Here is a 27883-nt window from a genome sequence, read left to right on the forward strand (position 1 = left end):
GGTGCTGCTGCATTGGAGATAAGCCTACAGCTACACAGTGAGACTGTCCTCCCCTAAAATAAAAAGAAAAAAAGAAAAAGAAAAGGAAAAAAAGATATGAAAAAATGTTTCATATATAATTTTGTTTATAGAAAATTAAATATAATGTATTAACATAAAAAAAAAAAAAAAAAGAAGAAAGAGGAAAGGAAAGGAAAGGGAAGGAAAGGAAAGGAAAGGAAAGGAAAGGAAAGGAAAGGAAAGGAAAGATATGCAGTTGGCAGCTTTGGTACCTAGCTCTGTTTCACAGCAGGGGCACCTAAGTCAGAGATGATTACATAGTTCTCATCAAGCAAACCAAATACTTAGGGCCTGAGTATTTTTGTACAGTTCCATCATTAACAAAGACATAATGAACTCCCTTTTAAGGGGTTCAACACTCTTTTATTAACCATTCATTTCATTAGCTCTCGAATTTCATTCATTTAGAAGTAGATGCAGGCAGCATGGTAGCGACAGACACCTTTCATCCCAGCACATGGGAGGCACAGGTAGGTGGATCTCTGAGTTTGAGGCCAGCCTGGTCTACAAAGTTTGAGTTCTGGGACAGCCAGGGCTATACAGAGAAACCCGGTGTAAGAAGTGAAAGCCTTTGCAGATACCCACTGCTCCTCACCGCAGGCTTTCTGTCTGTGGAGTGCTGAGCTGGAGAGATAACAATGGTAGTTAAGCATGCAGCCCCATCATTTCTGATGCCCTAGTTCAAAAACAGTAAAACCAAACAGGTGAGTGACAGGAAATATTCTTTATTTAACCCAACACATCAAAAATTATGCCAGCAAGTAACTGGAATATATGCACTATCACTATTAATGAGGTATTTTACTCTCTTTGGGGAAGTGTTCACTTACAGCATCTCTCACTTCAGACTGCTTACATTTCCAGGGCTCAGCAACCGCATATATGGCTTGTGATGAAAGGGTTGGTCAGCACAGGTAAAGTCCATTGGGTTAAGATCAACTCCAGTCAAAATATTCACGCTTCCTCAACTGGAGTCCTTGAGCCTAAGGCCTTCCGATTTCCAAACCCAGGTTTATCCTGCTGCAAGTTAAGAGAAAACAAAGAGCCTTCACCTCATTTCAAACACCAGGATCTAGCTGGCCTCAGTACAGCAGCCACTCAACCTTGAACTCCAGAGAGCCTCCTCCCTCAGTTCATTCTCCAGTTCTGCTATCAGCCCTTCATTTCTATGAATAACTGAGCACCTCACACAGATAATTTTTAAAGTAAATGATTTCAAGCATACACCTTCCTCTCCATCCCAAGGCCACTTTGATACGGACAACAGCCTTTTAGTGAGTCGGCTTGTCTTAAGTCTCTCCAGCTTCAACTGTAGTGACCCCTCACAGCGTTCTTTCCCTCTGGAATAAAGGCTAAAGTCTTCCTCAGAAATAGAACTTCGTTCCACGATCTGCACTTTATTTACCTAACAAAGCCCAACTGTTTGCCCTTCTCAGACTGAACAAGGTCACTTACCTCCCGGCCTGGATACTTTTATTTTTGAAAAATTAGCCATCTCGAACTCACAGAGCCTACTTGAGGTTTAGAAGCACTAGTTCGCTAAATGACATAAACGGGGCCACAGTCCCTGTTCTCCTTCACATTTTCTAATTACCTTTTTAATTAAAGTAGTGTCTTTTAATTCAGCAAAACTCATGCGGAGCAGAAGACACAGGTGGAACGACTCGAGTTTTCCATCGCTAGGATCACTGCAATGATTTTTCAACACTACCTTCAATATCTAACAATCTGAGAAACTCTAGGAAGTTCAGGCCCGCTGCGCCCCAAGCCGCCACTCGAACCCAACAAATACTCAGTTCAAGGTTTCCGGGTCGGAATAGAACAGTGACCCACGTGGCGACCGGAGGGGGCGGGGTCCGAGGGCGCAAGTCGGTTACTGCGCCTGCGCCCTGCGTCCGGCTCGAGTACCCGTATTTAAAGAGACAGGCGGTCTATTCATCGTGCGGGGCCCGTGGCCTTGTGGGCTGCTGGTCCGGTGGCTCGTGCGGAGCGTCAGAGCCAGGGCAGCCGAGAAGGCAGGTGAGGGGCGGCGCGGCGCGGCGCGGCGGGCCGCGGTGCGCCGTGTGGGGAGGGCCGGGGCCGAACGCGGCGTGGCTGGAGTGGCCGTGGCTCCTCCCCCGCCCGCCGCTCAGCCTGGGGGCACACCCTCCGTGACGTGGCGCCCCCACGGGAGCCCACGGGAGGCCCGCGGCCCCCGGGACCCCCGGCAGCCACCGGGAAGGGCAGGATACCGGAGTGGGCATTCTCAGGGGGTCGGGGCCGGGCCGCCGCCGGTCCCTCTCCGCCGTCTTGTTGCGCGGCCGCGGCTCGCCCGCACAGCCTGTGGGCAGAGCGGCGTGCTGCTTGCTCTTCGGGCTCTCGGGGCTCCCGGCCTCCTCGCGTCGGTCTCCCCCGGTAGTTAATTGTCGTATCCCGGGATGGGCGATACGACACCCTACCCACTCTACTCTACAGAAAGTTGAACTCTTACTCGCCCTGAGCTCCTCCTCAGCCCTGCCGGCCGTCACTCGCCTCTCAGATTCTTAACGGTTAGGGCTTGTGTGACCCCCTGAGTCTGCCAGTTACGGACCTCCCCTCCCCCAAGTCGAACATTGTCAAATACACAAGTTTGGTATACATCCTCAGGAACTTCAGAACTCCACCTCCGGCTTGCCCTCGTACTCCTTGTAGTTTTCCTAACCACCCCATGAAGTAGTTCTAATCTTTGGGGGTTTTGTTTGCTTGCTTGTTTTCCTTTTGAGACGGTCTTGACGATGTACCCTGGCTAGACAGAAATTTACTAAGTAAACCAGACTGTCTAGCTTCGAACGCACAGCAATCTTTCTGTCTTTGCCTTCTGATATGATTACAGACGAGAACCACCATAACTAGCTCTTAGTCCTGTTGTAATTGTTCTTGTTGTTGTTGTTTTTTTTTTTTTAGATAAAACTGGAGCTGGGTGTGGTAGCACACGCCTTTAATCCCTGCACTCAGAACACTAGCTTGCTCTTCCTAGTGACTTCAGGACAGCCAGGGCTACATAGAAAAATCTATCTCTAAATAAATAAATAAATAAAAGAAAATAAACTGAAGTCATGCTTGGTGGTTCATACCTATAATTCCAGGGCTGGAGGTGGGAGGATCGGCCAACTAAGGTGGCTGACTAGGGTCCACCTTGTTGGAGGAAACCCAGTCGCCTGATATCTGCCCCACTTTCCCTCCCCACTGTAGATGGGTAGGCTTGGCCTCCAACCCTTTCTTCAGTAGTACACCTGCTGTGCTCTGCTCTACCTCAGCCTTCTTGCTGCTCTGACACAATATCAATTTTAGTTCTCAGTAGAGTGGGGACTAAAAATAGTTTCCAGTAAATTGAAAATTAAAACTGTAAAGCCACTTAAGTAATTACAGATATAAGAAGGGATAGGAATAATCATTTTCCACTTGAATTGGTTCATCACTTGCTTAGATTCTTACAGTCCAGTTATTTCAACCTCCCCTGATTCAGGTCGCCGAATTAAGCAAGGGAATTGCGTATTCTGTTTCTAAGGAACAACTTAGAAACAGCTACTCCTTGAATGAGGTACTACTGTGAGCTGCATTTTACAGATGAAATAGGAGCAGAGAGGTAAAGTAACTGAACAGAGCTCACACAGCTGATAAATGGCTAAGTAAGGCTTTGAACTGGGCAGTCAATCTGATTATAGACTCTGATTAGTTGTTTCTCAAAGGGGCCCTCTTCTGAAATCCCAAAACTGTTGTAATGGCTTCATTGTTTTCTGAAAGTGTCTCATGTGTTATATTTCACAGGGAAACTTCATAAGCATATTGTAATTTTTTTTTATTTTTAAGACATAGCTTCAGTATCTTGGTAATATTTAAAGGTCACCATCCATTATGAGTACCTTTACAAGCAGTCTCTACAGTGTTGGTGTTGCACACCCCTTTGGAAACTGGTTTTTCCTGTATCAGAACTCTGGGTGGTAAATACTTAATGCATTGGGAAGTATTTGGTTAACCACGTGCTCTGTATGAGATTCTAGCCATTGAGAAATTGGAAGCCTGGATTCTTCATGTCTGTCTGTCTGTTTCTACCCTTTTATGCAGCTATATGACTTTGGCTTTCAAGATCCTCTTCCCGAAAAACCTTTGTGCCCTTGGCAGAAAAGAACTGTGCCTGTTCTCAGAACAGAATCGCTGGGCTGCCATAAGTCAGTTCAGCCAGTGGTCGGAAACAAATCTCCTCGGTGGGTGCTGCCTCCTCCAGAGAAGAAAGCCTGTCCTAGCTCTCCAGAGAGGTCATCTAAGACCACGCGCCACCCACCTTACTTTCTGGCCAGGGTCGCATGTGGGACTCTGTACTGGCCCCTGTGCGATGGCAGAGCAGCGGTTCTGTGTGGACTATGCCAAGCGGGGCACAGCTGGCTGCAAGAAATGCAAGGAGAAGATCGTAAAGGGCGTGTGCCGCATTGGCAAAGTGGTGCCCAACCCCTTCTCAGAGTCTGGGGGTGATATGAAAGAGTGGTACCACATTAAGTGCATGTTTGAGAAACTGGAACGGGCGCGGGCCACCACAAAAAAAATTGAAGACCTCACAGAGCTGGAAGGCTGGGAAGAGCTGGAAGATAATGAAAAGGAACAGATAAGCCAGCATATTGCAGGTGAGGGGAGAGCCTGCTCTCTCAGCTTGCTGGTGCTGATAGGACAGGGCGCCAGGAGACTGAAGTCTCAGAGATTTCTTTCTCTGTGCATCCTTCTTAGACATAATTTCAAATTCACAGAATAGTTAAAAGAATAGGAACAGGGGCTGGAAAGATGGCTCAGCGGTTAAGAGCATTGACTGCTCTTCCAAAGGTCCTGAGTTCAAATCCCAGCAACCACATGGTGGCTTACAACCATCTGTAATGATGTCTGACTTCCTCTACTGGAGTGTCTGAAGACAGCTACAGTGTACTTACATATAATAAATAAATAAGTCTTTAAAAAAAAAAAAAAGAATAGGAACAGTCAGGCTCTCTACACAGATTTCCTTCTTGATAACAAGTCATTTTGCTTTATCATCTCTGTTTATGTGCTCATTCCCTCTTCCATATCAGGCTTGGTTTTTATTGAGCCATTCAGAGAAAGTTGTATCACCAGGCCCTGGAGGTACCCAGTGTGTATCTTGAAAAATAGGATCTTTTCTTCCGAGATCATAGTTTACCTGTCAGCCTCAGTAAACTTATCTGTCTACTGTTCTGTCAGTTGACTGAAGGCTGTAATTGAGTAGTACATTTTTCCTCCATTGCAGGGCTCAGGTGTAGGAGCGGACTGGGCATTATATTTAATTGTCATATCTCTTTGGCCTCCTTTTCTCTGCAGTGTTTCCTGGGGGTTTGTTTTGTTTTGTTGTTTTATGTTTGGTTTTGGTTTTTTTGAAATGTGTCCTTGCTATGCCATATAGCTTGGGTTGGCCTCAAACTTGGAGCACTTTTCCTGTCTTGTCTTCTCAGGACTAAGATTACAGGCTTGTGTTACAAACCCTGGTACTCATGGTCTTTCTTTTAGATAGTGATATTTTAAAGAATACACGCAACCACCAACCTTTTAGGGCTCTCAGACTCTAAAGTAATAGAGCTAAAGGCTGTGGCTCTAAAGACAGGCCTCTGTTATTCTTGGCCTTCATCCTGACTTGCATCTCACTAGGAAGGAAATGCAGTGAGCACTCAGATTTCCCTACCTGTGCCAGACAGACATGCTCTGCTTTCTCCATTTTACTTCGTTGTTTCTATATTTTGAGGCTACTCTACAGAGCTAGCTCCAAGTTTTTATCTATCAAAATGTGATCACTGGGGCTGGAGGGATGGCTCAGCAGGTAAGAGCAAAGGTGGCTTTTCTAGAGGACCTGGGTTCAATTTCCAGTACCCCCATGGCAGCTTACAACCATCTGCAACTCTAATCCCAAGGGATCCAACACCCTTTTCTGGCCTGCCTAGGTACCAGGCACACACATATACCCAGACATATATGCAGGCAAAACAACTATGCACATAAAAATCTTAATAAAAAGCCATTATTAGTTTCCCCCCAAATCTGTACTAATTCTTATACACTGGATAAAAGGTGGGCAATTTTGATGAAAATTCAAGTTACTGATAGTAATGATCCAAAATATCTGTCTGTTCGCTTTGTTTCCTTCTCTCTGACCTTTTAACTCCTCCCTCTACTCAAAAGGACTAGGCAGCCTGGGGTCATAATGCAATAGAAACTTACCAAACAAGGATTTGAAAACTTGATAAAATCTCAGCTTCTTGGCAGTCTTTGTCTGAAGGGTGCTTTCGTTCTTTTTGGGTCCTTGTAGACCTGTCTTCTAAAGCAGCTGCCACACCTAAGAAGAAAGCTGCTGTCCAGGCTAAGCTGACAACCACTGGCCAGGTGACATCTCCAGTGAAAGGTGCTTCGTTTATCACCAGTACCAATCCTCGGAAGTTCTCTGGCTTTTCAGGTAAGACGTGTTACAGCGATGTCCCCTGTTAAGGCCCTCTATTTGGTGTCTAAGTCTCTGGCTCAGTGAAAACACTGCTTTACCAAGTGTCCATACCTGGCTTCTGTCTGGGCAGTCTGGCCATGGTTTAACCCTGTGCTCCACTTGGACAATATTTCTTTGTGTACTTTAATCTCTGATATATCAGGAACATGTTGGTTTATTAAGAATTCTTCCACTTAAAGTTATTACCTGGGTCAAAAAGATTTTTTTCTAACCTGCTCCTCTTATATTTTTAAATGACAGAATTCTGGGAAATTGTCGCTCAAACTTGCCCTTGCCTGAACTGAGGAGAGAGGTCATGCATAAAACGTTTTCCTTTGATTTCTCTTGATTTTCTGTGCCCGTGTATTCCTAAAGTGGAGCTGTATGAGCTTAGAACCAAAGGGAACTCTGAATGGAGGGTATAGGGGTTTGTAATGGGCTCTGAATTCAGATTCTCCTATCTCTTACTTAAGGCTTGGTAAGATAAACAGTAATTTGTTATCATGCACATATATAAGTAACTTGTTTCTGTTGCATAACAATAACTGTTTGTGGACATGGAATCAGTGAATCATTGCTAGAAAGTATGGTGCATATAGGCCTTGAAAGGGTTGTTTATTGGATGTAGGTAAGAGGAAGCATGTAGGAAGAGGGGCTTTGTTCTTCACTTAACCGGAGGAGGTGCTTTTCTGTTACTCGCATGCTCGTTCTGTGAATGGACTGAAGTTTAGGCTGACAGGGGAGCTAGTATTACTTTGATGTCTGTTTGTCCCAGTAGTGTGTTATTTACCCTTTATGGTTTGAGATAAACAATTCTTATGGCTGGCTCAATTGAAGAAAATAATAACAAGATGAAACCTTTGGACTTGAACAGTCTGGAAATTTAAAGAAGCCTAGATGTGGAGTTAGGAGAATTGAGGTTTGCTCCATGCTTGACAGCTTGGTGCTTTGAGCAAGTTTTCACTTATTTGAGTGTCTGCGGCTTTGTCAGTGAATCAAGACATCAGTCCTGTCAGAGGACTATGAGAGATAACATTATAGAAATGGCACCTGGTTCTGTAGGAGTTTTATCATACACACATGCATGCATGGTTTGTTTTGTTTAAGAGACAGTCTTGTGTTGGAGGGATGGCTCACCCATTAAAGGCTACTCCCAACCCAAAAATATGAGAGAGGTCTTGTCCAGCCTGTTCTGAAATTAAGATCCTCGTGTCTCTGCTTCCTGGGTGTTAGAAATCCAGGCATGTGCTGCCATCTCTTTTAGATTTTATTATTTGAAAACTCCTGTTGTGCTTGGTAGTGGACCAATGATAGAGATGCCGAAGAATCAGTTGACACTAAAGATGGCACAGTCCAGGGAGTTTAGAAGAGTTGAGAAGATTAGGGTGCTGTTCTTTGTGAACCTGGCTAAATACCAATGTTCTGGAAAGATCTCCACCCCAGATCAGATTCTAGGTCAGAGATGATGACAGACAAAGTTTACAAACCCAAACAAGAAGCCTTAGTCAGCAGCTCCGTGATATAATAACTCTGCCTTGCTCTTGAAAGTGGTTACAATGAGGTGAGAATCACTGAGATTTCTCTCAGATAAACCAAGGTGCCTTTTATTTTGACAAAAAGAAAAGATGAGCTGGGTCACACTGGTGGGCCCTGACTTTGTTGCTGGCATCCCTGTCTTCCCTCTTCTTCCAAGGAGGTAGATTGTCTTGAAAACTGTCTGCTCTCAGGCCTTGGACTCATCAGTAAGAGGACAGTAAGCTCTATAACCTGTCAGGTTTGCAGTAGTGTTGACAGTCCACAGTGACGGTCATTTCAGCTTTACAGGTCCTTTGGTTTCTTCTCTCTTCATCCCAGCAATGTGGAGTCAGAATGACAATTGTTCTGAGATCCGTTTGATGGCTTGTGGCATGAAAGCAGCCTTTGTTCCTATGTGAGGTACTCACATACATGGGTGCTTCTCAGTGTAGTCTTTATGCAGTGGTATTTGTACTGATTCCTTGGCCTCCACGTCTATACACGGATCCGGGACATCTATCTCCAGGAACTCTTTGGGGGCTTGCATAAAATGACATAAGCCCCCAGCAAAACTTTAGTCTTCCTCCTTTTTGTGCTTCCCCAGAAAAGAAAAATGAATCATCTATGTTGTTTCTCTCACCAGCAGCAAAACCCAACAACTCTGAGCAAGCCCCCTCCAGCCCTGCTCCTAGAACGAGTCTGTCTGCAAGTAAATGCGACCCTAAGCACAAAGATTGTCTGCTACGAGAGTTCCGGAAGCTGTGCGGCATGGTGGCTGAAAATCCTAGCTATAACACCAAGACCCAGATCATCCATGACTTCTTGCAGAAAGGCTCCACAGGAGGTAGGACTGTACATATACTGAACATGCTTTTCCTCTGAAAAGCTCAGAGCCATGGCCAGCTTGATGTGCAAAGACACTTGTATATTAGAATTCTTGATCATCTTGAAATGGGATCTCATAGCTGGAATTCTCACTAGACCCTGCATATTATATGGCCAGTTCTGCTTGGATGCTTGGCAGATTTCTTCTTCTGCCCTTATTTTGTCCCCAGAAGGCAGCGGAGCCCATCACATTTGACAGAACAGAGAAATGTCCCACTAGCATATATGATTAGGTGAACCACATGCCCAGTGTAGAGTAGAATCCCCTGGCTCTGTTTCTTTCATGGATCTAGCACATTGTCATTTGGTATCTCTTATTTCATCACAATGTGAAAGTTGGGGGCTTTGCCCATTGGGAGACTAAAAGTGAGACAGTTACACATGCAGGGAGCTGTGGGAAGCAGTGTCTGCTTTCTTCTTCCTCCTCCTCCTCCTTTTCCTTTTCCTCCTCCTCTTCTTCCTCCTCTTCCTCTTCTTCTTCCCCTTCCTCATTATTATTATTATTATTATTATTTAGATAGGGCCTCACTATATCCTTGGCTGTCCTAGTACTTACTATAGAGCAGGGTAGCCTTGAATTCACAGAGATCTGCATTCAGGCTTGTCTCCTGAATCCTGGGATGGAAGGCGTGCAGCATCACACCTGACATCTCCATTTCTTAATGGGGCTTCCTTTGCTTTGTTTTTCAGATGGCTTTCACGGTGATGTGTACCTGACAGTGAAGCTGCTGCTGCCTGGTGTCATCAAGAGTGTTTACAACTTGAATGATAAGCAGATTGTAAAACTTTTTAGCCGAATTTTTAACTGCAACCCAGATGATATGGCCCGGGACCTAGAACAGGTCAGATACGGGTGTAGGGAGGTCATAACCTAGGTGGGACTCCGCCAGAATAGCCTTCCCATAGCCACTTTAAACAATAATAAGCACATGCTGGTGTAGGAAACCGAAACTTAGTGAATGAGATTCCGTTAGGCTGGGAAGCCAAGTGTGAAGATACAGCTGTTTCTTTCCTAAGTTGGATAACTGAAAACATACCACTGCCAAGCCATAGAAGCCTTCTCTGAAAAGTCAGGGCTTGAGACTTCCTTTGTCTCTCCTGGGACTATGCTGGGCTTTATCTGCTTGCTTGTTTTCCCCTTCTGCCTTTGGACTTTCTATTCATCTTCGGTTGTCCATGACTCCTGCCTTGGTGCCATAGGAAGTTTTTATCCAAGCATCTACTAAGGATGGACCATGTCTTTTGGTCCAGACTCTTAATCAGGAATCAGATTGGCTCGGTCTTAGATTAGTGCTGTGCCTCTGCTCAGCTAAAGCAGGCGGGTGGATAGATGGGCCCCTCCTCCTGCCTAAGAACTGGCTGGGAGAGAGTCCCCAAGAAGAACGACTTAGGGACAGCTACTGTGCTGGACCTCTTGACTTGGCATCCGTCCCAAGCTCCCTGGGGTTGCAGCAGTGGCATTTTGGTTTTTGGAGACAGGGTGACGTGTCAGAGACGATCAGAATCTTCTTTGAGCAGAGCAAGTCTTTCCCCCCAGCTGCCAAAAGCCTCCTCACCATTCAGGAAGTGGATGCCTTCCTCCTGCACCTCTCCAAGCTCACCAAAGAGGATGAGCAGCAGCAGGCCTTGCAGGACATAGCCTCCCGGTGAGAGGTGGCCCCATGGAAAGCAGACCCCATGGGCATGGAAGGGAGGTTTGGGGGATCAAAGTCCTTGAGAGGTGAAGCTGAGTGTGCCTTGTCTCTTTAGGTGCACAGCCAATGACCTTAAGTGTATTATTCGGCTGATCAAACATGATCTGAAGATGAACTCGGGTGCAAAACACGTGTAAGTGCCACAGCCGCTCTCACAGCCCAGAACTGCCAATACCTCCTTCCTGGCTGCTCTCAAGACTGGGGAGTCCTGCTACAAATTGGAACCCTCATTATTACTTCTTCCAGATCCATTTTCTCACAAACAAAGTGGAGATAACTATCTTTAACACAAAGCTGCTACAACTGAAAGTCTGGGATGGGCAAGAAGCCATTCCAGACCCATTCTCTGCCAAGTCTGTGCCATGTAAGGCATGAGGCTCAAAATCCTGAATTCTCTCTTTTGTCTTTCCCTGTGCCAGCTTTGACTTCCAGCCGATTGACATAGCAAAATCTAGAGAATTGATGCTCAAGAACTATTCATTCAAGATACAAAAAAAAAAAAAGTGTTTTAAATAAATTTTGTGTTGGGATACTTTCATAACTATTTGTGGCTCCATGTGCCCACTTCTATAGGTTAGTCACATCATCAAGTTAAAGGATGGAAGCAGGCTACTTCCCCACACCTCTCCTGTCTTGACAGACTGCCACCCTCAGCCATAATGTCAGATGTAGAGCTTTGTTTCCTTGTTCCTGTTCTCCTTGACAGGTTAGATGCCCTTGACCCCAATGCTTATGAAGCCTTCAAAGCATCGCGCAACCTGCAGGATGTGGTGGAGCGAGTCCTTCACAATGAGCAGGAGGTGGAGAAAGACCCAGGCCGGCGACGGGCTCTGAGTGTCCAGGCCTCACTGATGACGCCTGTGCAGCCCATGCTGGTGAGGAACACTGCCTTGCCCCTCTTATCCATGTCTCTTCAAGTTGCTGGCATCTCAGGAATGAAAGGCAAGAACTCTGGTAGGCGGCTAGGGAAGAGTAGAGGTGAGCAGAGCGGTGCTAGGCCAAGAAGTGAAGGTTCAGAAGAAGGTAGGGGATTTAATACAACCTGAGTCCAGCCTCTTGCACTTTACTGTCCCTGTGGGGGTGGCACATGGAACTAAATAGTTTAGCCTCACACCTGAAGACAGGGCTGTGACCTCCTGCAGGGTAGCTCAGAGGTGGCAACAGAGCCAGGCTTCCTGTGACAGGGAAAAGAAGCTGTAGGAGTAGAGCCTCACTCCAGTACATAACTGGATTTCTGGATCTTTAGTGAGGATGGCCATCCCTTCTGGTTTTAGGTGTAGCAGAGTCACCATCTGGTATTCTGCCGCTTGCTATAAGTCTCCTTGGGTTTTCCAGGGGTATGCAGGGAGCCTTTTTTTTTTAGGTTTCTATGTTTGGAATAGGAAAGAGTTCTCTTGCTACCAGAAATACAGACTAGCTTGCTAAAATAGTGTGATCTCCATGCCAGGGTCAGAACCTCTTCCCTCGCCTGGAGTGGGGGCTTTTCTGTCGTCTGTGGGAGTTCTTCCTAGAGTCTTTTCCCACACCCGTGTCTGAAGAATGGTGTGGGTTGTGTGTTTAGTGCCTTAGCACACAGGCTTGGGATGAGGGCTTAGATACACGTCTGAGTCCAGTTGTTCACTGGCTGCCTGACCTTAAGTAAGCGCATAACCTCCTCACCTTCAGGTTTCTCATTCAGCACTTGTCCTCTAAGGGACCATATCAAAGATGAGATAACATTGTTTTGTGGCCTGTCAAGAACCCCCAAAATGTAGTTACTGTTTGGGTCTGGTGGTTGCCAGTATGTGAGTGAGTAGGTCTGGATCTGGGTGTTCTGTCAGTCTCTGGCTCCAGTTACCCTGCCAGCCCCACTGTCACTCTTAGCTCCACCATCACACTGTGATAGCAAGTGTGCTTTATAAGCCAGGTGCCTGGGAAGAGCCTACATTACTGAGAAAAGTCAATCCCATTTCACGAGAATTTTATTCTAGAATGGAGAGCATTTGTCTTCAGAATGCAAACGTTAAACCAACTTTGGTGATGAGTCTTTTTGTTTTCTATAATTGAGATAATCTTGCTTTGTAGCTCAGGATATCAGCTAATGATTTTATTATCAGAATGCAGCATTGTCCAGCCCTTTGCAATAGTTCCAGAACCCAGTTCTGTCCTGACAGTCCCAGCCCCAGGCCCTGCTGAGGAAACCTGCTGTTGAAGGCATTTACATTTGCTTTCTCCATCCCAAGGCTGAGGCCTGCAAATCCATTGAATATGCAATGAAGAAGTGTCCCAATGGCATGTTCTCTGAGATCAAGTACGATGGTGAGCGAGTCCAGGTGCATAAGAAGGGGGACCACTTCAGCTACTTCAGCCGCAGTCTCAAGCCTGTCCTGCCTCACAAGGTAAATACCCTTTCAGCAGGACGTCTCCTCCCTGCCTCTAAAAACCGCCGGGCCAGAACTGTAGGGCCTTTCAAGCTGTGTTTCACAGGAAGAAATTCGGTTTTTCTGTAAGTGAATGAAGGGAATTTATTATTCCTGCACTCTTCTTGTAATGAAAGGCTGCTTAGCTGGGACAGCCAGTGAGCCCAGACTTGGGTTAGTCAGGTAGGAAAGAGCTGCCTGAAACAATGCAGTGCAGACAGCTCAGTGAAAATCTTGTGTCCCTGTCCCTGAGCTCCTGGACAAGATAAGGGTTCTTGTACAAGGATTATCATTCATTGGTTTGCCCAACAAGTATTTCTCAAATCCTGTGCACTGTGGTAGCTAGTGGACATAAAAACGTACAGACATAGATACAAATTCTGACCTTCATGGAGCTTAGAGTGTGTTAAGTGTACAGTGTTGTGGGACTGTCTGGGATCCTGATCCCTGCCCTACTCAGAACTGATGGGAATTAAGAGCCTCATTCCTCAGCCCATCTCAGCATCTAGGGCCAGGCCTGTGAGGTCTGTGGAAGAGAAGCAGCTGGGATAGCTGGCTCCAGTAGCTCCTGAATAAATGGAACTCCTGGCTTTGCTGCCCACTTCTTTCCTAGTTCTGACTCAATTTCTCAAGAGTCTATATTTTGGGGGTATATTGTGTGATCCAGTAGAAACTTGGTGGCTGGGCCACTTGTTTTCTGTGTTGAGCAAGAGAGCTGAGCAGTAGTGTTGCATGGACCTTTAAGTGAGGTTCTTGTTCTAGGTGTGCTAGAAGCTGATCAGGAATGGCTGTTATAAGGATGGTATGAGGCAGTCCCTCTTGTGACCCAGGAACATTTGAACACAGCTTTCCAGAATATGCTTTCTTTACTTTTCCAAATACTGTGGATTGACTCAGTGCTTACTGTGTCATCAGTCCATGTCTGTCGGTCCTTAAAGGGCTGGGTTGGGGATGGAAGGGAGTAAGGGTGGTCGGTCAGGTCTTTCCTCATCCTGTTACACACCCTAGGGCTGCTCTCAGCAGAGGCGTTGTCAGGCTCTCCCGACCCAACTGCTGGTACCCATTGTCAGGAAATACCTGGAATTGTAGTGGGACTTCTCCCACTGAGTATCAGAAATTAGGGCTCTGGCTCTGCTAGGAAGAACCCCGTCCCAGTGCTTATACTCTGAAGACAGCAGGGGCTTCAGAGCTCCCATGTAGGGGAAAGCCTATTCTTATTCCTTGTTCTTCCCAGGGCTTATTTGTCTGCCCTGCAGCCCATCTGTTTCCCCTTCCCAGTCCTCAGCCTGATAACACCAACCCTCTGAAAGGACACTAGTCCCCACCTGCCTGTCTTTCCTCTTTTCTTCCCCTCCCATATTTGTCTACCTGCAGGTCCTTCCTGACCGAGGAAAAGGTTTCTTCCTTTTCCTCCAAGCCTTCTGTGTAGCCCATAGGAAATGACTCAGTGGGATCTAGACAGAGGTAATAAAGCAGATAGCCTGATACTCTTCAGGAGACTGACACAACCTAGTTGTTCATTTCACTCATTGCTTGGGCTTGCAAGGTTCTCTGGGCTGTTTTGCCTGAGCCTTGATCACTGTGGCTTAGTTTTAGGTCTTACTGCCAAGGCCTCCTTGCCAAGCTGCCTTTCTACTTCTAGGTGGCCCACTTCAAGGACTATATACCCAAAGCTTTTCCTGGGGGTCAAAGCATGATCTTGGATTCCGAGGTGCTCCTGATTGACAACAACACAGGCAAACCACTGCCCTTTGGGACTCTGGGAGTGCACAAGGTATACACTAAGAGTCCTGTGTGCAAAAAAATGTGCTTTCAGTCTGACAAAGGGTGGAGGGGAGATATTAGAGCCAACTTAGACTTGAGTTGGTTTCTGTTGAGCATGTGTTCTTTCATCACTGTAACAATACCAGAGCTAACCATTCTATAAAGGAGAAAGGTTTTATATCTAGAGGTTACAGGGGCCCATAGCTTTAGATCACTAAACATGTGGCAGAGCAAAGCCATTTATATCATGAGCTGAGAAGCATGGCAAGAGGAAGGGGGCAGTCCCACAATCCCTTTAGGAGCTGATGACTTGGTCCCTCCCCTGCATTACCACCCTTGAGAACACACCTTTAACATTTGGGCCTTTGAGAAACACTTGGGATCTAGTTTAGTGAGCACCATCTATGGAGGCACTGACAGGACTGTCTACAAGGGGCTTCTGAAGTGGACTGCTACTCCTCTGATCTCATGCCCTCCTGTGCCTCCTGCCTCATTTTCTCTGCAGAAAGCTGCTTTCCAGGATGCTAATGTCTGCCTGTTTGTTTTTGATTGTATCTACTTTAATGATGTCAGCTTGATGGACAGGTGAGTTAACACGTATTTTGACATGTTTGGGTTTTTGTTTTTGTTTGTTTTTTTGTTTTTTTGCAGTACTGGGGATGAAACCCAGGGCCTAACATGTATTAAACATGTAATCGACCTTTGGATTGATTAAAGATGGCTACCATCTTTAAACCAAGATTCTTATTTTCACTGGGAATTTATCTGGGGTGGGCCTGTGGAGGCTTCAGTTAGGAAAAAGATAGGGTGAACAGTTTTGCATTTTATCTGTGAGCTTATCGGGGGTGCCATGGGTGAAGCAGCAGGGGGACTGACCGTCGAGTGAACTACATCCAACAGCTTGGACCTACACAGCTGATACTTTATGCACTTAGGATTCTCCCTAATCCTGGTTCTGTAGCTACACCCATGGATTGGAAAGGAGAAAGACTTGATGGGGAAGGGTCCCCTAGGCCTGTGCCAGCCTGGGGGTTAGGGATAGCACAAGATTTGTAACATTGTCCAAGTGAGGCAGAAGCTGTGGTCTGGGCTGGAGGCTGGTGTTCTCTTGGCTCAGTAGAGTAGAAAGCACAGCTATGAACTGCGGGCTACAGCTGATAGAGCCCTTGCAACCCTTGACCACACAACTGTTTATATGGGAGCTTGGATCCATAGCTGTCCTTTTCCTGAAGCAACAGTTCTATCACTGGGCACTGTCCTGTGTCAGAGTTCCTGCTAGGAGTGGGAGAGAGGCAAAAGCCTTACCTCTCTCTTTACCTCAGATCTACTACTTCCCTTAGGCCTCTCTGTGAGCGACGGAAGTTTCTTCATGACAACATGGTTGAAATCCGTAACCGGATCATGTTCTCAGAAATGAAGCAAGTCACAGTAAGTGGAGTCCTATCCTAGGCAGAGATCTGATGGTTGAAACCAGAGCAGAGAACCCCATGGGGTGTGAGAGGGTGACCGTTAGGTATTCTCTGGGGGAGTGCTGGTAAGTTTGTCGTTAGCCATTGCCGATGTTGCCTAATTGTCTGCAGTCTGCTTCTCAAAGGCACAGCAGTTCCAAGTTATACACACTAGTGTCTAGAAATGAACAGCCTGTTCTTACACGAGCCCGCACATTTCTCCTACTGTCCCTCAGAAAGCTTCAGACCTGGCTGACATGATAAACCGGGTGATCCGAGAGGGCTTGGAAGGGTTGGTGCTAAAGGATGTGAAGGTAAGATAGCTGCTATACCCGTCTTTTCCTGCTGGAGGTGACAGAGGCATTGGCGGCGGGCGAGAGGGAGAACAATGTAGGAGTCTTTCCCACTCAACTGGGGCAGGCTGGTCCTAGATCTGAAAATGGCTTTGTATGTCCTGTAGTGCCTTGACACTGAGATCAGCCCATAGTGGGAAAAAGATGGACCCCACCTCTATGGAGTTTCCATTATCTGTGATCTATTTTTTGTGTTTCATCAGGGTACATATGAGCCTGGGAAGCGGCACTGGCTGAAAGTTAAGAAAGATTATTTGAATGAGGGGGCCATGGCTGATACAGCTGATCTGGTGGTTCTTGGGGCCTTCTATGGGCAAGGGAGCAAAGGTTAGTGGTTTGGTCCCTGTGGTGGTACTCTATCAGAAGACACACACACTGGCCTTCTTACTAGCTTCATCTGCCAGTCATGGCTTCCTTGGTCCTGGGATCTAAGGCCCTGGTCACATCAGGCAGAGACATCGGGGGGCTTCAGTCCTAAACACAGAGGCTGAGTAAGAAGACTGGTGAGAGCCCAGTGGGTTTAAAGCCCTGCCCCCAAGCTTTCAGACTTAAACTGATCACTAGTATCCACTTGGTAAAAGGAGAAAACTGACCCCCACCCACATGCACCCTGTAGCATGTATGAAGACTGGACTCTGACTGGCTGCACAAAAGTGCACACAGAAAAAAAAATAACAAAAGTGTTTTAACAAGAAAGGGAAAATAATAATAATTAAAAGTAAGTTGGTCAAGCATAACCTGCGCAGTCCTGGCACAAAGAAGCTCAGCTACCAGCTGTTTCAAGGCCTAACGGCTTCCCTCTCAGAAAACATGTTTCTTTCTCTTTTAAATTTATTCATTTAATGTATGAGTACACTGTTGCTGTCTTCAGCCATACCAGAAGAGGGCATCAGATCCCATTATAGATGGTTGTGAGCCACCGTGTGGTTGCTGGGAATTGAACTTAGGTCCTCTGGAAGAGCAGTCAATGCTCTTAACCACTGAGCCATCTCTCCAGCCCAAAAATTCTTGATTGGAGAGAAAGCTGAGATCTGCAGACCACTTAGGCAGTTTGTCAGGTTGTGTCTGTGATGTGTCAGGTCCTGTCCAGTTCACTGGAGCCCAGTAAGTCGAGTGTGATTACTCTCACACTAACTCTCTCTCTCTCTCTCCCCCCCCCCCCTTTCTCTTTTGGTTTTTCGAGACAGGGTTTCTCTGTAGCCCTGGCTGTCCTGGAACTCACTCTGTAGACCAGGCTGGCCTCGAACTCAGAGATCTGCCTGCCTCTGCCTCCCAAGTGCTGGGATTAAAGGTGTGCGCCACCACTGCCCGGCTTACTCTAACACTCTTGATCGTGAGGCCTTGGCTCGTTCTTCTCTAAGCAGTCTACCATGGGCCTGGCAGAGGTGCTTCCTTCTAGCCCAAACTCTATTCATGTCCCCCTCCCAGGTGGAATGATGTCCATCTTCCTCATGGGCTGCTATGACCCTGACAGCCAGAAGTGGTGCACTGTTACAAAATGTGCTGGAGGCCATGATGATGCCACACTTGCCCGCCTGCAGAAAGAGCTGGATATGGTGAAGATCAGCAAGGTGAGGAAGGCACCTGGTAGCCCCTCGGCCTGGGCAAGTTGTCCTTCCTGAAACAGGCTGTGCTTTGAGGACTGAGATCTGCAAGTCCCGATTCTTAATTCAGAAAGGAGCTCACTTCTTGGCCATAGAAGCAGGATTAGGCTTTTCAATCTCAGAGAGCCTGTCTTATAGAAGATGGGCCACAGCCTCTCTGAAGAGGGAAGATCACTTGGAGTGAAAGGTCATCCTTTTTCGCTAAGTCATTTCACAGTCTTATTACCAAAGACAGGGTTTAAACCTTGCTCCAGCATGACAGGAGCCCAAAACAGTGTCTTTTCTCCTTCAGGATCCTAGTAAGATACCCAGCTGGCTGAAGATCAACAAGATCTATTATCCTGACTTTATCGTCCCAGACCCAAAGGTATCATCACCTGATGCTTTGTGACCCCTACCCCCGAAGTAGTTTGTAGTTCTTCAGTACCTCAGAAGTTAGTCCAGTTTTGCTAAGGTCCACCCAGGATAGGACTTGGATATTCAGCCAAATGACAGGCACAGGGCTAACCAGCCAACTCTGAGGACTTGTCCTTGGGTGGGGGGTGGGGGGGCATGGGGGGAAGCAAATTCCTTTCCATTTGTAAAAGAGGCCTATTCTAGAACTAAACAAAAACAGGCCCTGTGCAAGCAGACGGGATTCAAGAGGAGGCATAACTGGCACACAGGCCTCCTGGCTGTTGTTGAGAGCCTCTGTGCTTTCAACGCTCGACACTGTTTCTGTCTGCTGGAGACCTCTTCCTTCCTGGCCAGTGATAATCCACCTGTTTTATTTCTGACAGAAAGCTGCTGTGTGGGAGATCACAGGGGCAGAATTCTCCAGATCTGAGGCACACACTGCTGATGGGATCTCCATCCGATTTCCTCGATGCACCCGAATCCGGGACGACAAGGACTGGAAATCTGCCACTAACCTCCCCCAACTCAAGGTGCTAGCTTCTTGGCTTTCTAAGTGTCATCACCCATTATCTTGCTCTTGGAGTGTTGGGCATCTAGCCTCTTCACATGTCATTTGGCTTATTATCTCCATTCCATGGGGACAAAGCAAGATTGAAACTGGTACCTCTTCTTCCTGGCTCCCTTTCCTCTGGCTCCCTTTCCTCCGGTTCCCTGAAGAGCCTAGCTTTCCACAGGCAAATTTAGGAGTTGCCTCAGGCCACAGTCTTATTTTCCTAACTAATTAAGAACTGAGGGTTAGGGGCTGGCGAGATTGCTGAGTGGTTAGAGCTCTGGCTGCTCTTACAGAGGACCCCCATGTGATTCCCAGCACTCACGGCAGCTCGCTCACAACTGTCTATAATTTCAGTTCCTGGGGATCCAGTGCCACCAGACATTTACACATTTACATGGTGCACAGACATACACAAGAAAAAACTAGATTTAGGTAGAATGTACTCTTGTACACCTTTAGAATTCTAGCACTCAGGAGGCAGAGTCAAAAGTTTCTCTGAGTTCAAAGCCAGACTGATCTACTTGGTGGATTCCAGGATAGACAGAGCTATAGAGTGAGACTCTGTCTCAAAACAACAACAACAATAACAATAAAATCCTGGTTCATCTGAGCCTATAACGTAAGTACCAGAGAGCCTGAGACAGGGAGATCTTAAGTTTAAAGCCAATCAAGAATTAAAACTTTTGGGCTGGAGAGGTGGCTCAGAGGTTAAGAGCACTCACTGCTCTTCCAGGGGTCCTAAGTTCAATTCCCAGCAACTATCTGTAACAGAATCTGATTGTCCTCTTCTGGTGGGTCTAAAGACAGCTACAGTGAACTGTATTTATTTCAGTGTATGAAATAAATAATTAAAAAAAGAAAAGAATTAAAACTTTTGCCACAGAAAGTAGCTTGCACCCAAATTACTCAGGTTCCAGGGCCCTACTTTGCTCCTTAGCTATATGTGCCAGGAAGCACTCATTCCAGACACGGGTCAGGTAGGTCTGTGAGTGACAACTCGCACCCCCCCTCTACTTCCCAGGAACTGTACCAGCTGTCCAAAGACAAGGCAGACTTCGCTGTGGTGGCTGAAGATGAGGCAAGCCCCACTACTGGAAGCAGCAGTGGCGAGAATGAGGGCACTGCTGGGTCTGCTGGGCCCCGCAAGGGCCCCAAGGGCCCCCCCAGTAAGTCCTCTGCCAGTGCCAAGACCACCGAACAGAAGCTCAGTAACCCCAGTAGCAGAGGTGGTAAGTAAAGGGGCTGGAGGTGATGGGGAGGGAGGGCTGTGGGGAGGCCAGGGACGGTAGGACATAGGCATACATTTCAACTCTGATGTCCTGTGACTGGGTGTCCCCTACGGCAGTGTATTCCTAGCACGTGACTAGCTAGGGGGCCAGAAACTGGTCTCCCCGGAACCCCTTATCTACTCAGCAAACCTGGGTGGCAGAGGACCCAGGGACAGCCAGTCTGACTGGGGACGGGCCACCTTAGAGGTAAAGGTCCAGCTGATAGCCTTGCTCCCTGTTCGTTCATCATTACAACAGAAGTACTGGATCTCTGAGCTCTTCCCGACTCTCGGGGCTGTTCCTTACCCTCTTCCTTCTTGTTCTTGGTTATGTGGTTTGGAGGCAGGGTTTTTCTATACCAGGCTGGCCTTTAACTCACTATGTAGTTGAGAATGGCTCTGAGCTTCTGAACCGTCTGTCTCCACCTCCTTAGTGCTGGATTATAGGCATGTCCCAGTTTGCACTGCTAGGGATCAGACCTAGTGCCTTATACATACCTGTCTTCTGCTTTCCTGCAGGCATCATACCGATTCCAAAGCCTTCCCCCATGAAACCAGGAGAGAAGCTGGCTGTGAAGTCTTCTCCAGTCAAAGTGGGAATGAAGAGGAAAGCTACTGATGAGACCCCATGCCTGACAAAGGTGAGGGTAAGAATAGTGGTGCTGGACACAGGCCAGTTTGGCTCAGGGACTGGAGATCCAGGCTCCTGTGTGTGAATGTGAAAAGCTGTCCATATGATTCTGTGGGGAAGACTCCTGGAGCCCCTCCCCTCTCTTCCTGTTCTGGGCAGGTGTCCTACTGCTCCTCCACCCCGTGCCCTCTTGTTGCCTTGCAGAGGCGGCGGGCCAGCCAGCAAAGAGGAAGGAGAGCTATGCAGACAGGCAGGAGATAGAGCCGGCCTAGCAGGAGAGGCTGCAAGCCCACCCAGCTGCCAGTGTTGTTACAGTTCACATTAAAGAACGAAGCCCACTCTGGCGGTGGGGTGCAGCATGTTTGTGTGTCTGTCTCTCGGAGCAGGTCTATCCAGCAAGGAAAGGGAGACTGCCATGGCATAGACAGCTCCCAGTAAGGAGCCTATTTTCCCTTTTGTTAGTCCCTGGTCTGGCAACAGGTCCTGAAATCAGGACCTACTAGCTAGTCTATGGTGCCCTGGCTAGCTTCTGGCCATGATGAACAGATTGCACCCATGCCCAAGCATACGTACAGAAGTTGATATCTCGGGGCCTGCACCCACCCAGTTCTCAGTAGAAACCACTCCCATCTCTCTGCCCTTCCTGAAGCCCGTGAACTCATCTACACTGATAAGCAGGACCCCCAGGCCCTCTGACTAGGAAGCTGTGCAGAACAAACTTGATCTTCCAGGGTGTTTTGCATTGGGTGGCTCTTGGAGAAACATCCTTTTTCCAAACAGTTTAGCTGGGTCTCAGATGTCAGAGCCCATCTCTGTCAGGAGGAACTTGTCAGACCAGGGTCAGTTTGAATGACTGAAGGAAGGGATAGCGATGCCTCTGTCTTTTCTCCAGGCATCCCTAGCTGTCCTGTAATCAGGGGTGAAGGCCCACTTGTACCCAGGCTGGGGCTTACTCTGGATACACCATTCTGTTTGCAGGTGCTGTTGGATGTCTTCACTGGGGTGCGGCTCTACTTGCCACCTTCTACACCAGACTTCAAACGTCTCAAACGCTACTTTGTGGCATTCGATGGGGACCTGGTACAGGAATTTGACATGGGCTCAGCCACACATGTGCTAGGTAACAGGGAAAACACTGATGCCCAGCTGGTCTCCTCAGAGTGGATTTGGGCGTGTATCCGGAAACGGAGGCTGATAGCTCCCTGCTAGGACTTTGGTCTTCCTCTTTGGGCTGTCCTCTCCTGCCCACTCTATGTGGCTCAGCCTGAAGGGTAGGGGCCTCTTTGCCAAGCAGCCTACTTTCTTATACCCTCTGATTCTTCATGGTCTCTTCTGGATCAGGAGTTAACTGCTGTGGACACAAGCAGTTTAACTGGAACTTTGAGATCCGGGTGCTAGCTTTGTCTTTTTTACTAGTTGTCTGAGGTACTGATAACGAACGAACTTAGACCCTTATTCATGCTATGTACAGCACTCTGCCACTGTACTACAGTTTTATAAATAAGAAATCTTAAGCTAGGCATGAAGAAGTCACGGGGATCAGAAGTTCAAGGCTAACCTGGGATAAGAATTTAAACAAGAATAAGTATCCTTTCCCCCACTGGTTCCACCTGCAGTTTTCCTCTGAGACTAAGGAATGAAGGCTGAGCAGAGCCTACTTCCTGTGCTCCTCACTTCCATGTGCATCTTAAAAGCTGTATTTAAACTCTTCTCGGACGCTTCTTGTATGTGGCAAGATCTTTATTATGCCTGGTCTAAACCCTCACGTGAAAGAACAAAGTGGTATCCAATGTTTATAGTTTCCAGGCCACTGCCTGGAGGGAGAGGCTGACATCTACAGGATGGCCTCCTTGGAGACGGAGGCTCCTTGAAGGTGAATTTGCCTTCTCAACATCTGACTACTCTCAGGAGCACAGGTCCGTAGCTGGGAAAGTCTACCCCTGCTTACCAAGGCTGGCTCCTGTGTCATGTGTGGCAGATGCACTTGAAGGGTAAAGAAGGATGATTGCTGTGTACAAGTGCACACAAGGGTATTTTGCAACAGTAGAAATGTCCTAAACTAGGCTCATCTGATTATCAAGACCTTGAAATGTGGCTGGCGTGACTGGAGAAAACCATAAACATTTCAAGACAACTTCAAATGGTCTCAAGTTACCAGTGACATCACATATCACCTGAGCATCAGTTCAAGAGGAATGGGTAGAGTCACTGTTGCTGAACCACTGGGCAGCTGCCACTAACCGCAGACACCTTGTTTAAGGTATGCAGCGCACACCCTGGTACAGAGGTTGTCCAGAAGGAGGCCTAGCTTACCAACAAAAGTTCACATTCGGGTCTAAGCCTGGGCTTCCCCAGGAACTGTGGGAAACTGGTTTCCTTGTCTATGCTGTGCCACCTCTTGAGAATCATCTCTCTGTTCTTATCAACTCAGCAGGCCTACATGTCCACCTCCTGTGAGCTAGGTTACTATGATGGAACTTGTGAGCCTCTAAGCTACAGACCCACCACCCATGTAACTCCTAAAGTAAGATCCCGTTAGGTGGTTGCTTACTTGTCTGGCTCTATCTTTCACCTGCTCTTTAAGACATGGGTGTAGATGCTCAGATGAGGGCAGAGTAGGCAACATTCAGTCTGGTAAGTAAAACATTTTACACTAGTCTCAAGGCAGAAGCTGCTTTGCGCTTTGAACACTTGGACCAAGCAGTTTGGTAGAGCATCAGACTACTCTTCCCCATCACACAGGGCCAAAAGTTCAGCCCTTTGTCCCTTTAATGCCTTACTATATATTTACTCCAACTCACTGTCAGATCTTTGTACAGTTCCCTTTGCAGAGAGGTTAAACTGTATGTAGACCTTTGTATTTTTCCTGTCTTTCCACACAACCCTAAGCACCATCACCTGAAACCTCCCCACGGCTGAAAACGTGCCCTCTGTGGCCTTTGTTTACATAGTGCCAGTTGATGACAGGCATTGTTCATTGCTGGGTGCTCAACAGGTCCAGCCATCAGCAAGAGACAGGGTAGAATCCTTTCATGCAGTTCTCCCAGAAGTGATACACTCCCCTCCCCTCAGGCACCTCTTCAGGTAGGTGGGTACAGGCCTGTGCTTACTCTGTAGTCTGCTCTTTAGGCTGGGCCAACCTTTGAACCACACTTGTCTGTATTCAAAAGCTACCTACTGTCAGTCTTTCAGGGTAACTTGTTACTTGTTAGCTCTTGAAGGCCCCTCTACAGTGGGACCGTAACTAACTTCACATGGTGCTTCCCGTTTGCTCTTGAGAATCTTATACTTAGATCCACTTCTAACTGTTCCACAATTTCTCCAATGTACTCTTGTGATCTTGGGCAAGTCATACCACAGAGCAAGGGTACCTTGACCAAGACCAGGTGGCCAAGTACCTCCATAAGTGGGATGCAGTCTCTGAAGAGCAATGTTCTGCATGTGGCCTGATGTCTGCCTGCATTTACAAGTTCTCTGGCATTATCCCACACACACCAGATGGGACAGGCATCTGTATTTAAACTTTATTACAAAATTATAAAGCAGAGCTCTGTAACAAAAAAATACACATTTGGGTATGCTTTTAACACCCAGGTGAGAAAATCTTAATATAAGCCACTTGGAGCTACACATTTACATCCAAGAGATCTCAACAAATTTGTACAACATAGACTATTAGTTCCTTTACAGCTTATTAGTTTAGAACCGGCTATTCCAACCTATGAAACAGCGTCTTTGAAAACTAAGTCTCAACTGAAATCTTGGCGCAATCAGCAAAATCCACAGAATAATTGGAAGGATTAGGTGTTTCAACATTAATTAAGACCAAGGATCCTTGAAGAACAAAAAGGGGGCTCAGGTATTTAACCAAAAAAAAAAAAAAAAAAAAAAAAGGTTAAGGTTTTTCTACCTGAGATGTTAACTGGATGGGTTCCAACTTTCATTTGGCTTAACAATAAAGTTGTTTGACATGTTTTGGTTTTTTCCCCCAAATGAGAACACCAAAGGTAGAGATTTAGAGGTGAGGTCTCCAAATTAAATGACATGGGTTCTGGTTGTTACTTGGGTTGCTAACCACAGCCATCAGTGTATTTTCTGTTCCTGTACAGGAGGTAGGGAGATAAGGCCTCAGAAGAGAAAGCAGTCATAAGGGAGAGCCAGCCGGCTTTAATGTTACTGTTAGGTCTTACTGAGCTGCAAGATCAGACCTGTTTCACAGTGGAGTCCAGGAGCAGCAAAATCAGTGGGCATGCTAATCTGGAAACATTGTAAACTACAGCACTCACTGTTCAGGGAGGGAAGGCAAGGGAGTCTTTGTGGAGGGCTCTGAATCCCTGACATCCACAAAAGCTTTGACCCAAAATCTGGTCATTTGGACTTAGAATGCAGAGGTAAGTGGGCCTGGCATCTCTGACAACAGCTTCATGGAACTACTTGATCCTCTGAAGGAATTCAGTGGAGAAGCCTAAGCATTTCTAATAGTCCCCTAAGAGGCGTCCCTCTACTTTTCCAAATCATGAGTGAGTGGTTGGTTATTCCAGTCTCACATAGCTACACAGTGAAGGGTAGTGTTAGCCAAGTTGAGGGTTCATTCCACAGAGGAACACACAGCTCTTCTGATGCTATATCTTGTGCTTTGTTGAGCTGTTCTAGGAAACATAACTCAAACCTTTCAGTTGTGTCAGTGGTGTAAAGCCCCCGGGAGGGCTGGAATCATGATTTAAAGAATGCTTTGTCTTGACCTGCCCAAGCAGCTGAGAACAGAGTGCAGTTAAGACTTTTCAGCAGCCGTAGGCATAGTCTAACACATTCAGTGCCTCATGAACTGTCCTGTATGTATGTCTGCTCTCCAAGAACTCCATGTACAGCCAAGCTAGAGGAGAACAGAGCTCCTTGCCGAAGTTCCTATACTTTCAGTAAGCAAATTTAAGACCAAAGGAAGAGAAAATATTTTTTTAAAAGCGTTTTAGCATGCTGGAAAATGAGGACCAGAGGACAAAGACAAAGCCACTGCCTTGATTTCTCTTTCCTCATAATCCAAAGTTAAGGATGATACAAAGTCAAACCCAAAGAGAAACAGCACCATCCCTGAAGGACTTCCCAGCAGTTAGGCCAGAGACTGGCTCTTTCCAACCCCAGTCCTAAACAGAAGTGACTCAACCTAGGATTTTTTCTATATCACTTAAGACTTAATTTCTCACTAGAGGTCAGTTTACTGATCCAAACTCTGACCTAAGGAATACTATTGGCCCGATTAACATATTTTTTTGGTCCATAGAAAGAAATGGGTTTTAGGCAAATGAGAAGCCTTAAAAGATACGTTAACACACAGAAAGCCAGAGAGACCAGAAATTTAAATCCAAATGTGCTGGGAGTGGGGTGGGAGAAAGAGACCATTTCTAGCAGGACTTATGATTGACAGGAGGAGTGGTATATAGATGTATGAAATGGGTCTTAGGACAGGAGAGAGACTGGTCCACGTTCTGGAAAGACCTCTTCATTGATTACCATCACCATCCAATGATCACAGAAGCAGGCATTTCACCCATGTGATGTGAACCAGTTCCCACTGGTTTTGGGCTCTGCCACCTAAAACAAGCATGCCAGTCAACTCTGCTTGTCCTAGTCTTAAGAACACTGCCAGTTGCTCACAGTATCGGACCAACCCTGAGCCCAGACATCTTGGGCTATGTCCTGTAAGGCACTGAAGAAACCAATGCTAGCCATCAGGACCGGAAGACGTGCACTGCTCGGATCACATACTGCCGGCAGATAGGACATTCGTTCATGCGTTTGCCACACTTGGTACAGGTCACCATGTGGCCACACTCCAGCAGAACACAGTCAATGGGTGAGTCCATGCAAATCTTACACAGGTTCTCCTCCAGGCCAGAAGGCACTGCTCCCCCTGGACAAACAAGACAGAAAAGAAAGGATGATGTCTCTGTATATAAGGGCCTGCACTAAGGAAACCCCCAAATCCACACTTCCCCTCAAATACAGCACCATCCAAAACAAAACCTCAGCAACCAAACCACCCCACCTGCTTGTTAAGCACCCACGCCTGCTAACATAACAAAAGTTTGAGTCCAGTACTCTCAGATCAAAAATATCCCAGGACAAGGAGGCTGTAATTCAGTGAGTGAACAATGCTTAGGTACCACATCCCTTGGGGAAGAATATGCAGAAAAGATAATAACCGGCTCAGAAAAGTCTGGATATAAACAGAACTGTTAAAAATGGTCTATTAAGAATCCTAAGGCTTATCTGTAAACATAGACCTGATTTAATAAAGCTGAGAATCATGGGGGAGCCCATGTGCTATCCAACAATCTACCTACCTCCAAGCTTCTGAAAAGACTTCCTAAGAGAAGGACATGGGCAGATACACCGCTCCCTTTTCTGTGTTGCAGCCATTGAATTTTATTCATACCCCTGACTGCTTATCGTACTGCATGATAATTCACTTATCTCCCACAGTAGACTAAGAGCTGCTAATTCAACTTATTCAGACAGTAATCATAAGCTTAGCATTTGCTTTATGCTTTGAGGTCAGATACTTATCTTTGAATTCCCAAAACATGAGTCACAAGGTAGGTATTCTTTAAACATCTGATAATAAACATTCTGCCCAGGGAATGATAACTGCTCACATTGACTAACTGCCTACCATGTGTCAGGCAGGGTCCTAAGAGCTTTCTGTGTTAACCCAGAGGTACTAAAGTGGGTTTTACAGATGAGACAACGTAGGCTAGAGCTAAGTGGCTTGCCCAAGGACATAGGGCTGCTGAGGTTGTCCACATTCAAATCAGAGGCATAGACATGATGGC

At 46.7% G+C, this 27883-nt stretch overlaps 2 protein-coding genes and 1 long non-coding RNA gene across 12 annotated transcripts in view; 1 reads left to right on the forward strand and 2 right to left on the reverse strand.

Moving 5' to 3' along the window:
* Positions 1-765: 765 nt before the first annotated feature.
* On the reverse strand, positions 766-1898 carry LOC115032302. The gene is made up of 2 exons (XR_003837941.1): positions 1655-1898; positions 766-1080 (listed from the first exon to the last, which is right to left on the reverse strand). It is a non-coding gene; the product is annotated as an uncharacterized LOC115032302 (long non-coding RNA).
* Positions 1899-1911: 13 nt separating this feature from the next.
* Positions 1912-25028, forward strand: Lig3 (DNA ligase 3). Of its 4 annotated transcripts, none has more exons than XM_021176205.1 (20): positions 1912-2079; positions 4144-4697; positions 6377-6520; positions 8703-8903; positions 9635-9786; positions 10424-10590; positions 10694-10771; positions 11345-11513; positions 12861-13016; positions 14680-14811; positions 15307-15386; positions 16142-16229; positions 16486-16563; positions 16806-16929; positions 18031-18173; positions 18499-18573; positions 18986-19132; positions 20177-20384; positions 20942-21063; positions 22032-25028. In XM_021176205.1, the coding sequence occupies exons 2-20, from the start codon at positions 4148-4150 to the stop codon at positions 22260-22262; spliced, it is 3045 nt and encodes a 1014-aa protein (XP_021031864.1). In that variant the 5' UTR covers positions 1912-2079; positions 4144-4147; the 3' UTR covers positions 22263-25028. The 4 variants fall into 4 exon arrangements, with proteins under 4 accessions (XP_021031864.1, XP_021031866.1, XP_021031865.1 ...); XM_021176207.1 differs by having other exon boundaries at positions 8706-8903; XM_021176206.1 differs by having other exon boundaries at positions 1918-2075.
* Rffl (ring finger and FYVE like domain containing E3 ubiquitin protein ligase) overlaps positions 24564-27883 on the reverse strand; it is a 70073-nt gene continuing 66753 nt past the window's right edge. For 4 of the 7 annotated variants that reach the window (XM_029483018.1, XM_029483017.1, XM_029483020.1 and 1 more), the window contains one exon: positions 26389-26961. In XM_029483018.1, coding sequence (XP_029338878.1) covers positions 26780-26961 — 182 coding nt within the window. In that variant the 3' untranslated portion in view covers positions 26389-26779. Of the gene's footprint in view, positions 26962-27883 lie in introns of all 7 variants that reach the window. The other 3 variants (XM_021176217.1, XM_029483016.1, XM_021176219.2) reach the window with 1 other exon arrangement.

Source organism: Mus caroli, chromosome 11, assembly GCF_900094665.2.
Source record: "Mus caroli chromosome 11, CAROLI_EIJ_v1.1, whole genome shotgun sequence".
NCBI classification, from domain to species: Eukaryota; Metazoa; Chordata; class Mammalia; order Rodentia; family Muridae; genus Mus; species Mus caroli.